The following is an 11622-nucleotide window of genomic DNA, read 5'->3' as shown; positions in this document are numbered from 1 at the left end:
TCCCAGCACCGTCCCGGGTTGATGCCGACAGGGAGGAGGCCAAGGTGCTGGTGCACGGGGCGGAGGGGACGGACACGACGCTGCTGGTGACAGCGCTGGCCCAGGTGATCCTGGACCCGTCCTGCCGCACCCTGGCGGGATTCCAGGGGCTGCTGGAGCGGGAGTGGATCCAGGTGAGAGCGCCAGCTCCGAGGGGGGATGGGGATCCCATCCTGGCGGGGCACCCTCACCCCCAAATCCCCCCAACTCGGGGTCCCGCAGGCCGGACACCCCTTCCACCTCCGCTGCGCCCGCTCCGCCTATTCCCACGCGCGGCTGAAGCAGGAGGCACCGCTTTTCCTGCTCTTCCTGGACTGTGTGTGGCAGCTGAGCCGCCAGTTCCCCTTCTCCCTGGAATTCGGGGAGCAGCTCCTCCTCTCCCTCTTCGACAACGCCTACGCCTCGGCCTACGGCACCTTCCTGTGCAACAACGAGAAGGAGAGGTGAGAGGGGTGGGGACAGCACTGTCCCTGAGGAGCAATTCCAGCAGATCCCCCTCCTGGTCACGGTTTGGGTCCCAGCAAACCCCACGAGCCCTGGCAGGGACTGAAAGGCACCCCCCGTGTCCCACAGGAGCCTGTGCAAGGTGAAGGAGAGCACACACTCGCTCTGGGCCTGGCTGAACCGGCCCGAGGAGCGGCAGAAGCTCCTGAACCCTCTCTACTCACACAACGCCCTGGTGATCTGGCCCTCCGTGGAGCCCCAGAGCATCCAGCTCTGGCAGGGTGAGCGGGATCCTCCCAAAATCCACCCTCAGCCCCGAGCTGGGCTGGCTGAGGAGAAGCTGCTCTGCCTTTCCCCCGCTGACAGGGCTGAAATAACACCCAGCCCCTTCTCTGCCAGGTTTATTCCTCCGTTGGATCCGTCCATCCCAGCACCTGGATGAGGCCTGGGCAGAGATCCAGCGGTTGGTTGAGGAAAACCACGCCCCTGTCAAGGAGAGCACAGGGAACAGGCTGAGCCAGTCCCTCCCTGACCCCACTGCTGGGCTGGAGAACAGGAGATGAGGGGCAGCATGGGCAGTTCAGTGCCATGGGATCCCAGGACAAGGCAACACTGGAGCTTCCTGTGGGAATTGCTGTGCTGGACACAGACCCCACAGACAGCTCTGGGAGGAACAGACACCCCCCCCCCCCTTTCCCAGCCTTTGGGCTGCCCAGACTGAGCTTGTTTCAGTAAAGCCTCTCTCCCAGCCCACACCTGCATTCCGCTCTTCCATGGGGGCAGGAGGAAGCTGCTTCCTTCCCAGTGGGATTCGAGCAGCACTTGTGGATGGCTGTGGAGCAGGACATCAACCTGCCTGCCTGCCAGGCACAGCCAAACCAGCAGCTCACACTAAACCAGCACCCTCTCCACAGAAGGCACAGAGGCTGCGGCCTCAGCGTTGCATCAGCTGAGCTGGGAATTCTGCCCTTGAACCCAGATTTGAGGCAGGAAAGACAAACAAGCCACCCCTCCCGACAGGCAGGGTGAGAGAGTGGGGGGAAGGATGAGGAGCACGAGCTGCTAGAGCAGGAAATAACTGTTCCATGAGGAAAGCTGGCCCAGGGTCAGCCCAGCAGATAAACAAAGCGGCCGGGCCGGGCGCGTGCGTGTCAGCTGGAAAACAATTCCTGGCTGCTGCACTTCCAGCCTCTTCACACTTCAGGGCTGGACCTGAGGCTCTGGGTCACTCCCTGGGAAGGAGGGAAGCCAGGATGGGCAGAGGTCCCGGGAGGAGCAGCACTGTCTGTCTGCCCATGGGTGTGGAGCAAGGCACTGGCAACAGAGCCGGAAAAACAAAGTCCTTGGGTTAACTGAGGAAAAAAAAAAAAAAAACAAACCAAAAAACCCCACAGAGGTGCTTTTCCTTGTGTTTAGAAAAGATTTCTATTTATTTCCTGATGACTTTTTCCCTCCCCTGATGTATAAATATGCCCAGCAGGCAGGAAGCCCCCCGGGCAGGCAGGCAGCCAACCCAGCTGCCTTCCTACAAAAGCCATTCCCGCCCTTTGGAGCTGGCTGAGTTTCCACTTCCCCACCTTCACACAACCCCCAAAATGCAGCAGGGGAACTTCAGGCCTTACAACAGCCCCGTGACAGAGCTGATGGACTGACTGGGCAAGGGGCTGGAGGAGGAAAAGGAGGAGGAGAGGAGAGGGAAATCCTCCTTCAGGCTTCAAACTCGAACTCGAAGTACTGGGGATCGAAGTAGTGGATGCGGACGTAGCCATCCTCACCCCCACTGCTGTAACTGCAGGGAGGAAAGGGACAGTCAGGAATGCTGCAGGATCAACCAGGGGCAGGTCTGGCCTCACAAACCCCTCCTGGAACTCACACAGGAGGGACAAGGCAAAGAAAGGATCAGTGAGGCAGCCAAAGTGTTTAAGTGACCCCCCGGGCTGGCCCAAGGGGAGGCTGCAATGGGAGGATTAAGGTGCTGGTTCTGCTCCCACCACAAGGATCCTGTAGGTCCAGACATATCCCAACTAAAAAGTGGGATTGGCTGGGCTGGGCCACCCTGCAAGACCCCCAGAGAGCCTCACCTCTTCCCGTCGGGGTGAAACGCGACGCTGTTGATGGGACCGAAGTGACCCTTCACTCTGCCAAACTCCTCCTCAAAGGCCAAGTGGAAGAACCTGGGAGAAGGAAGGGGATTTACATTGTCACAAGGAGCTGGAAGGGGCACAACCAGGGATTCCTCAAACAGGCTCTGCATGTTCAAGGACTCCTCCAGGAGCAGGGAGAGCTCCAGGTGAGGGAAGGGACCTGCCTGGCCTCAAATTTGCCAATCCTGGTGGAGGTTGTGGTCACATCCATGGCCTCCTGCCCACCACCAAGCACGACCTGCAAAGGAGAGAAGCCACCACCCTGCAGAGCTCTGGGGAACCCCAGAATCGCTGAGGCTGGAAAGGGGAGGACACAAAGCCTCGTTCCCTGTGCCAGAGCCAGCCAAACTCCCCAGCCCCCTTGCACAGTCCTGGTGTTCAGCTGGGCTGGGCACACTCACACCGGTGACACAACCCAGGGGTCACAGTGGGAGGGTGACACTGGGGGAGCTCATCCTTACGTGGTCGAAGATGGGGGACAGGGCGGCCGAGTTCACCGGCCGCTCCGTCCGGAACGTCTTCAGGTGCTCCAGGGATGTGCAGTCAAAGAGCTGTGAGGCAAAAGGCAGAGAGTTCGTTCATTAACCCACACAAATCCAGCCGCTGGGCCTCACCAGGGCAGGTGCAGTCACTCCTGGACACTCAAATCCCAAAAGTTATTTCCCCAGAATGCCAAAACACCGGCCTACGGTAAACCTGAGCTTGCCTTCCAGAGGTGGCAAGCTGTCAACATATTCTGGGAAATGCCAAAAATACTCTGGAAACGCCAAAATAATTTCATTTTCAATGCCTGTCTGATAATTTCACGTGCTGGCACCTCCCCTTTCTCACTGAGCTTTCCCACTGAGCTTTGCCTTTCCACTTCCTCAAAATCCCTGAGGAGGAAAAAAAAAGCCCTGATAAGCTCTGAGGAGAGGTCCTGCCAGGAAACATCCAGTGCTGATGGAAAACCTCACCTTGGCCGTGTTGTCCTTGGAGGCTGTGATGAACATGGTCATGTCCCTGGAGGTCTGGATGTCGTTGATCTGCTTGGTGTGCTCCTTGATGTTCGACAGCTGCTCCCCTGACTTGAGGGGGAAGAGGCAGTTTCAGGGAGCTGGGAAGGGACCTCCTCATTAAAAACAATTTAGGAGATCATGGAATGGCATCCTGGAATGGCGTGGGTTGGGAGTTATCATCTCACATCACCTCAGCAGCCGGGGCAGTCGGCACATCCGCCTCGCTCGGGGGAGCCCCAAATCTGAACCACCCTTCCATGAACTGCTGTTTGGAGCCCCCAAAATCCTCGAGTTTGTACCCCTGAGCCCCACAGGAACGCTGTGCCCTCCTTTTCCCCCCCTCAGGTCCCCTGACCTTGGCACTGAACTGGTTGAGCTCCCCGCTCTCGTGGCCGGCGATGATGAACTCCCCGAGCGGGCCCCACACGGCGCTGGTGATCTTGGAGTCGCTGCAGGGGATCTTCATGTAGGGCTCGTTGTTCTCTGAGGGGGGGGACAGACACAGAGAGGTGGGACAGGCACACAGAGAGGTGGCCCAGCCCTCCACACCCTCCCCCAGCCCAGGGGAGGGCCCCTCACCGATCTGAGCGGGGTCCCGCAGGTCGAAGAAGCTGACGAAGCACTGGTAGCCCATCTGCTTGTCCGTGGAGAACATGATGATGTTGCCCCCAAAGTCGAAGCCGCACGTCCTGACGGCAGAGCTGGTCTTCACCAGGGCCAGCTGCTTCCCTGGGGGGGACACAGGGACCTCAGGGGGTGGCAGGAGGGTCAGGGCATCCCTGACTCGGGATCCGCGGGATCGCTTGTGAGTCACAGACCACCGGACCTTGGGGGTGGGAGGGGCTTTTCCAAGCTTAATCATGGAATAACAGGGTGCTTTGGGTCGGAAGGGACTTTATGGACCAGCCAGTTCCACTCCCTGCCTGCAGGGGCACCTGCCACTATCCCAGGTTGCTCCAGCCTGGCCTGGGACACTTCCAGGGAGGTGGGGCAGCCACAGCTTCTCTGGGAAATCCATTCTTCCAATATCCCACCTAAATCTCCTCTTTCCCAGCTTAAAGCCACTCCTCCTTGTCCCAGGTCCCTCTCCAGATCCCTTGGACTGGAAGGGTCTCCTCCCCAGGCCGAACACCCTCCCCACGGTCCCTGGAGCTGCCCCATCCCCGTGGATGCCCCGCAGGGATTCGGGAAGGGCCTCACCTGTCTCGCAGTCCCAGAGCCGGCAGCTGTTGTCGGCAGAGCCCGTGAGCACGTGCCGGGTGTCCCCTGGGTGTCACCGGTCAGGGAAGGACAGCTCCGAGCTCTGCTGGCCCAGCAACCCCCCCCCAGTACTGACACCCCCCCATTCCAGGGAAAACACAGGGAATATGGAACAGGGAAGGGGAAAATACAGAGAGGATGTTTAACAGGGAAGGTATCGAGGCCAAAGAATGAGGTAGGAAGGATCTCAGAGATGGGAATATGGAATATATAAATTTATATATAATATGGAATGTATATATTTATGTTATATATAATTTTTTAAAATCTATATAAATTCTATAAATATAAATTCCCAATTCCATATATAAAAATTCCATATCTATATTATATATATATATACACATCCATGGAATATTCAAGAGCTGAAGTGCTGAAATCAAGGGTAAAGCAGCAGGAAGGATCGATCCCAGGGGCAGTTCGATGGGATGAATCCCCGGGGCTAAAATATGGGATCAAACCGGTCTTTCTTTAGGGAATTGAAAAGGATACAGTCGGCATCCACACACCACACAGCCCCCGTGTGCCCATTGTAGGTGCCCAGCCTCTCGCCGTTCACCGAATACCACACGTTGACGATCTGCGAGGCGGATTAATTAATAAAACCAACGAATTATCCATTAATTCATTACGGTGGTGGGGGGGGTGGGGGGGTGAGGGAGGGGGAACACTCACGGGATCCTTGGCCACGGTGAACAGCAGGTCTCCCTCGCGGTTGTATTTGATCTGCGTGATGGAGCGCTCATGGCCCTGCAGCAGGATGGGCTTCTGAAACCATTAAATCAATAATTAATGAGTGAGGGGAGGTGGAGGAGGGGAAGAGGAGAAGGGGAGAGGGAGCGCGGCCCCCGGCCCGGGGGTTTGGAGCCGAGGAATCACGCGGTGCGGCCGCAAATCGCGATAATCACGACCACCACACTCCGGTCTCACCATGGCGGCCACGCTGAGCAGAGAGGAGGGCGGTCACTTCCGGGTTGAGGCGTCGAGGAGTGAATGCGTCACTGCGTCGCCATGGCAACGGCTCGGGACTTCCGGCCCGACCAGGAAGTGAGGCGCCGTTGTCATGGCGACCGCGGGTGAGGGGAGGGCGATGGCGGCCGGGGAAGGGAGCGATGGGGGTCGCTGAGAGGGGGTGAGGGTGTGCCTGGAGCGGCGTGGGAGGCGGGAAGGGGGGTTGTGGAGAGCGGGGCTGGGTTGTCGCGGGTAAGCGGGGATGGAGGCGTGGGATGGGTTGGGTTGGGAGGGAGCTTAAAGATCGTCTGATTCTACCCCCCTGCCGCGGGCAGGGACACCTTCCCCCATCCCAGGTCGCTCCAGCCTGGCCTGGGACACTCCCAGGTGTGCAGGGTGAGCCCCCCGGGCTCTGTGGGATCCCAGGCCGGGATCCCGGGAGCCCCATCCCGCTGATGCCGGTGCTCCACAGGGCAGGCGGTGTCCCTGGCGCTGGTGGCCGTGCTGTGGGGCGGGAGCAGCCCCTTCCTGAGGGCGGGAGCAGCGGGAATGGAGGACGTTCGGGGGAAGGGTCGCCTGGGGCAGCTCCTGGCCGAGATCCAATTCCTCGGCCTCAACTGCAAGGTGGGACCTGCAGCGGGGCAGGGATCCAGCTGGGATCACCGGGATCACTCCTGCTGCTTTGCTTAGGCCTTAGTCCCTTTGCCCGGGCTGTTGAATATTCCATTTGCATTTATGGAATTCATATGTGGAATATCTCGTTCCTATCTCTCACTCCGGCCTCGATACCGTCACTCAAACTGTGGAATATCCCATCCCTGGTTTCATAGAGATGGGATTTACGTGTGGAGAGCTGACAGTTTGTGCTCTCCCTGCAGTACATGGGGCCCTTTCTGCTCAACCAAGGGGGATCCCTCCTCTTCTACCTCACCTTGGCCTCCACAGGTCAGTCCCTGTCGCTTTTTTTGTCGTGCCTTGATTGGTGACTCCACCAACCACCCGGGCAGCCGCCTTGGGATCGTCCCAAACAAACCAAGGAGCTCCATTTTCAGCTGTTTCTGTCTGTCCCAGACCTGTCCCTGGCAGTCCCTCTCTGCAACTCCCTGGCTCTGGTGGTGACCCTGCTGACGGGGAGGATCCTGGGAGAGGATGTTGGTGGCAAACGTGAGTCCCACTCCAGACACCCCCTCTCCTGCACCTGGGGGCTGATTTAGGGTGTGAGAGCAGCAGATACCCCCACGAGGCTGCGGCTGCAGGACCTGAAAGGGAAGTGAAACAAGATTTGTGGGCAGGGCTGGGAAATTTAAACTTAGAACTGGCTGGTCTAAGCTAAAAGGGCTTGTAAACATAACGGGATGTTGGACTAAATAATATGGAAAAGGAGCAGCCCACGAGCCCCCAAATGTCAACAACCCCTCCTGCCTGCTCTTCATAAGCATATTCCCAGTGTGTCCCTGTTCCTCTCCACAGGGGCTGTGGCGGGAATGCTGCTCACCATCCTGGGGGTCTCACTGTGTGTGGTTGGTTCAGGAACGAGCAGAGGGGCAGAACCTGATCCAAGGTAACCCCCCCCCTCCTGTGGCTGAGGGGGCTCCTGGCTCTGTCACACCTGGGAAAGGTGGATTTGGACACCCAAAACCCATGGAGTGTATTCCCTGAGCAGCAGGGTGGAACGAGGCACATCCTGTTCCATGTCCTCAGGAATTTTTTTTGGGGGGTGTTTCAAGAGGACGACGATTCAATTTGCTCAGCACTGAAGGGAGTAATAAATGGTGAATAAATCATTCAATGGGACCTTCTGGGACTGATTTCATTTTTGATTAGGAGGGATTTTTTTTTTTAGGAATTCCTCCTCCTTGTAGCCAAGCAAGTGAAAATGGCTTTTTCTGCTGTGCTCAGCCATCCCAGCTCACACTGCACAGCCCCTTCCTCAGGGGTTACTCCAGGGCTTCCCTCAGAGTTCCTCTCATCCATCAAACACCCACAAGTGCAGAGTGTCCCGAAGGAAGGAAGGGTGGGTTCCTTTTCAGTGAAATTATCAGCCCAAAGTACCAGAGAAATCACAGAAGGGGAAAAAAAATAATCCTTGTCACCCTTGTAATTAATGAGAAACCCCAGGGAGGGAAATCAGAAAGCCTTGCCCAGAGAGGGTGATTCAGGACATGTTTACTCCTGGGGCTTTTCCTAAATCAGGCAGATGGTCCTAAGACAGAAATAAAATGTATATGGGTTTGGGAACAGCTTTGATTGCTGCAAACACTATCCAGGCATTGCAAATCAGAGGGACAAGGATACAGTGAAATCTATTTCTAAGAAATACCTGACATGGAACAAACCCTGGCAGATGCTTTGCTATAAAAACATGTTTTCTGTTTGGTAATTCTTCCTTCCTCAGCTCAGCTACAAACCAGCTGAGTTAGAGCTCAGAAGAGCAGCCACCTCTTCTGAGAGAAAAAAAAAAAGGGGGAAATCTTCATTATTTAACAACACTGTGCAATAAAAATGAATAAAAATGTGATCCAGGGGGGGAAAAGCCAAGGGAAAGCAGCAACACTGGAGTGCCCACTGCAGCAAACACAGCACAGCAAGGGTCAGGAACCACCAGCTGAAGCTTCACCAGGGCTTTCTCTAATTTCACTTCAAAGGAATTGTCTTTTCTTTGAAGTTTTAATTAACCCAGAGACACCACTGAGGCAGAGCTGAGTCACCCACGCTGTCACCCATTCCAGCAATCCTGACTCTCCCCAGGAAAAGCTGGAACCATGAACACACCACTGACAACAAGCATTTTGCTGACCTTGTCATGCTGAATTTCATCTTAAAAGGAACTATTTTCCCCCCTCTTTAAAGCAAAGGTTTGAACTTTTGTCACTAAAATACCATTTGAAGAACCAGGTGGTTATTCCCTGGTGGATTCTGAGCTTCACCTGGAGGCAGGGAAGCTCTGCTTGAGGAGTTCCCTTTGGGGAATCCCAGGAGTTGCAGTGGGAGGAATCCGAACGTGGAGGAAGGTTCCCCCAGGCTCCACAGACCCAGTGAGGGGGATAAATACCTTTCTATGGTGTCTCATTTTGGGCTTTTAATGTAAGTTCTTCTGTGGCAGGAGTGAGGATGGAAACACAGATGAATCCAGGAGAGCCTTAGCTGTCCTTACTGCAGATTTCACATTCCAGAAGGGAACTGTTCATCCCCCAGATGGGGATTTCTGGCCTTTCCATCGCACAAAGCCCCGCAGTGACCCCTTGCTGCGGTTTCTCCAGTTCCCCCTCGTGGCTGCTCTCTGCTTTACACACCGGAGAGCAGCTCAGTGCTTTCCAAACCTGGCTCTGACCGGGATTTACGGCTCAGGATCTTCCTGGCAGCAGCTCCTGTCCCACCCACAGCAGCGCTGCCCAGGTGCTGTCACCCCCCTGTGTCACCACTTTGTCCCAGATGGATTCCATTGGGTCAAAACAGGACATGGACCCACCTGGCTCTGCCCGGGAAGAGGCAGGAAAGCCAGACAGGAACAGATCCAAAGAGGAGCATTAGGAAAGCTTTTTATTCACAAACAAGTGAGGATCATTCTGGAAAAGAGGGATCCACCTGCCACGTGGCAACAGAGGCTGTTCGGGCAGCAGGAATGCAGGGGTGGGGGGGAATCATAGGGGGGAACCCCAGCACCACATGGAAAGTCCCTTTTCCAGGGACCTGGAATGTTCCTGAGCTACAGGAACAGATAGAGCACCTTCCACCTTCCAGCATTCCCAAAAATCCACCACGGGCACTTGGAGATCCAGGATGTTGCAGAGGTGTGAAGTGCAGAGCCCTCCCAAACACGCAGCTCAGACTCCCACAGAGGGGAACAGGCTGTCCCTGCAGGTCCCAGCACCTGCTGCCTTCAGCCTTTCAGTCCCAAACCACCTTCTGTACGTGGAAAATCTGCCCATCCTCCATTTCCCCCCTCCTTGGATCACCCAGCTCAGCCAACAGGAACGGGGTCCTTGTGGAAGGATCCTCACTGGGAACCCCTCCAGCACACCCCACAACCTCCCTGGGTTTAATCCTCCCCAGTGTTTAATCTTGCTCTGACCAACTACTCACACCTAAAAAAGAACTAAAAGGCTCTCTTGCCACGTTCTGCTGAAGTTAAAACCACCAACCCACAGAGCTCCCCTGGGGTCACCCCTGGTGCTGCAGCTCCACGGCTCCCCCACACCAATCCAGGTGCTTGGGAACGCCTTCCAAGGGGTCAGGGATCCCCAGCTTCCGCTTCAGCATCAAGAACTGCAGGAGGAAGAAAACCAAGCACTGCTGATTAAATCCCACAGACCCAGGGGCAGATCAAACAGCCGAACCCCCCCCCGTCCCCACCCAGCCCAACCCCTGGGAAATGGGATTGTCCCCACTTTGGAGGGGCTGTCCCCGTTGTTTGGGAAGGGGCAGGGCCAGGCCCTCACGTTTTTCCTGCTGGCAATGGCCTGCTGCAGCCACAGGAGCTCCATCAGCAGGTGGTTCCTGTAGGCCTGGAGGCCGGAGCGGCTTCGGGGAAGGTCCCCCAGAGGGATTTCTGCAAAGACACGGGACAACAACCCCCTGTGAGTTGAGATCCAGCCCGTGGGAGCCCCTCCCAGCCTCTCCAAGGCACTCCCCACCCGTGGGGCCCCCACTGTGCCCCCTCACCCGGGTGGGCTCCGAGGGGCTCGGTGCCCAGGTCGCAGCTGTCCCACACCGAGGTGTCGCTGCTCTCCTTGTCCCACTCCTCACTCTCCTTCTCCGTGCCTTTGTCACCCTCAACCCCCCCGTCTGGGGGGCTCAGGGTGTCGTCCTGGCCCGTGGGGGTGGGGGCTGTCCTGCCCTGCAGGGGGGCTGGGGGAGTCTCATCTGGTTCAGGGGGTTCCGGCTCCTCCGGGGGGGTTTTGGTGCTGCTCTCCTGGGGATCCAAGGGCTGCCAGAGGGGACACAGGGGAGGGATGGGAATGGGGCAGGGGGAGAAAGGAGGAGAGGTGGTAGAAGGGAAGGGAAAGGGGAAAAAGAAAATACGAAGGGAACATAAAAAAAAATATGAGGAGAATAAGAAAAATAAATGTAAGGAAAAGATAAAGAAAAATAGAAAGGAAACGAATAGAGAGGAAATAGGAAAAAAAGGAAATCGAGAAAAGAAAATGGAAAATAGGAAACAGAAAATAGAAAAAGTTATAAAGGAAAATATAAAAATATATAAAAGGAAATGTGTAAAAGAAAACACAGAGAACTGCTCTGGTGTGGCTGGAGCCATCCCAAACTTTCCGAAGGGCCAGGGCAGGGGGGAGCACAGGGGACCCCCAGTGCAGGTCAGGCACTGCCCCAGGTCTGGGGCATCCCCAGGGACCCCCGGGGACACAAAGCCAGCCCAGGGTCACAGAGACCCGGGCACACCCTGCAGGACCTTCACCCCCCCGGGGCAGGGCAGGACCCCCACCTGGGCGGGCCCCTGGGGGTCGGGGTCGAAGCTGGGCCGCAGCAGGAGCTGCCCCGTCCAGCGCAGGGCCCGCAGGTCCCCGTCGATCTCCAGCACGGCCGCCTCGAAGTCCTCCCGCGCCCGCCGGAGCCGCTGCCGCAGCAGGAACCCCCTGGCACAGGCCTGCGGAGCCGAGGGAGTCGGGAGAGCCCCCCCAGACCCTCCCGAGCCCCCCAAACACCCACCCTCCCCCCGCCGGTTTAATGAGGCACCGGCAGCCAACCGGGACCACCAGGGACATCTTTGACCCCCCTCCAGGGACCCCTGTGAGCCCCAGGGACCCCTCAGATCACCTCCCACGGACCCC

General features: G+C 57.0%; 4 protein-coding genes across 6 annotated transcripts in view; 2 read left to right on the top strand and 2 right to left on the bottom strand.

The window, feature by feature from the left end:
* LOC114069714 (myotubularin-related protein 9-like) overlaps positions 1–1236 on the top strand; it is a 4181-nt gene extending 2945 nt beyond the window's left edge. For both annotated transcript variants that reach the window (XM_027906696.1, XM_027906697.1), the window contains 3 exons: positions 262–482; positions 613–764; positions 883–1236. In XM_027906696.1, the coding sequence (XP_027762497.1) occupies positions 262–482; positions 613–764; positions 883–1046 (537 nt within the window). In that variant the 3' untranslated portion in view covers positions 1047–1236. The remainder of the gene's footprint in view (positions 1–261; positions 483–612; positions 765–882) is intronic.
* Positions 1237–1889: 653 nt separating this feature from the next.
* On the bottom strand, positions 1890–9009 carry EIF3I (eukaryotic translation initiation factor 3 subunit I). 2 transcript variants are annotated; one of them, XM_027906698.1, is made up of 11 exons: positions 8889–9009; positions 5561–5653; positions 5378–5465; positions 4826–4891; positions 4205–4354; positions 3981–4108; positions 3584–3694; positions 3089–3178; positions 2792–2865; positions 2565–2657; positions 1890–2272 (listed from the first exon to the last, which is right to left on the bottom strand). In XM_027906698.1, exons 1-11 carry the CDS (start codon positions 8904–8906, stop codon positions 2191–2193), a joined length of 993 nt encoding a protein of 330 aa, XP_027762499.1. In that variant the 5' UTR covers positions 8907–9009; the 3' UTR covers positions 1890–2190. The 2 variants fall into 2 exon arrangements, with proteins under 2 accessions (XP_027762499.1, XP_027762500.1); XM_027906699.1 differs by lacking the exon at positions 8889–9009 and adding an exon at positions 5816–5916.
* On the top strand, positions 5914–7630 carry TMEM234 (transmembrane protein 234). Its single transcript, XM_027906700.1, has 5 exons — positions 5914–5961; positions 6309–6460; positions 6715–6781; positions 6908–7000; positions 7307–7630. Exons 1-5 carry the CDS (start codon positions 5949–5951, stop codon positions 7399–7401), a joined length of 420 nt encoding a protein of 139 aa, XP_027762501.1. The 5' UTR covers positions 5914–5948; the 3' UTR covers positions 7402–7630.
* Positions 9010–9355: 346 nt separating the features above from the next.
* Positions 9356–11476, bottom strand: IQCC (IQ motif containing C; the record flags this gene model as incomplete). The annotated part of the gene is made up of 4 exons (XM_027906687.1): positions 9356–10102; positions 10276–10385; positions 10499–10814; positions 11277–11476. Coding segments are annotated over 4 exons (731 nt in total), but the record flags the coding sequence as incomplete, so codon positions are not given.
* Positions 11477–11622: the final 146 nt, after the last annotated feature.

This window comes from Empidonax traillii, unplaced genomic scaffold (genome assembly GCF_003031625.1).
Source record: "Empidonax traillii isolate 1590-97213 ecotype Southwest subspecies unplaced genomic scaffold, ASM303162v1 scaffold1342:size133107, whole genome shotgun sequence".
Taxonomy (NCBI): Eukaryota; Metazoa; Chordata; class Aves; order Passeriformes; family Tyrannidae; genus Empidonax; species Empidonax traillii.
This window is presented reverse-complemented; position numbering and strand designations above follow the sequence as displayed.

What these genes read in the sequence shown, in the direction of transcription:
- TMEM234 (XM_027906700.1), top strand. An exon ending in TCCTCGGCCTCAACTGCAAG is followed by an intron (nt 6,461 to 6,714) that starts GTGGGACCTGCA and finishes CTCTCCCTGCAG; the next exon opens with TACATGGGGCCCTTTCTGCT. An exon ending in CCTCACCTTGGCCTCCACAG is followed by an intron (nt 6,782 to 6,907) that starts GTCAGTCCCTGT and finishes TGTCTGTCCCAG; the next exon opens with ACCTGTCCCTGGCAGTCCCT.
- EIF3I (XM_027906698.1), bottom strand. An exon ending in ATTGGCAAATTTGAGGCCAG is followed by an intron (nt 2,658 to 2,791) that starts GCAGGTCCCTTC and finishes TCCTTCTCCCAG; the next exon opens with GTTCTTCCACTTGGCCTTTG. An exon ending in TTTCACCCCGACGGGAAGAG is followed by an intron (nt 2,273 to 2,564) that starts GTGAGGCTCTCT and finishes TCCTCCCTGCAG; the next exon opens with TTACAGCAGTGGGGGTGAGG.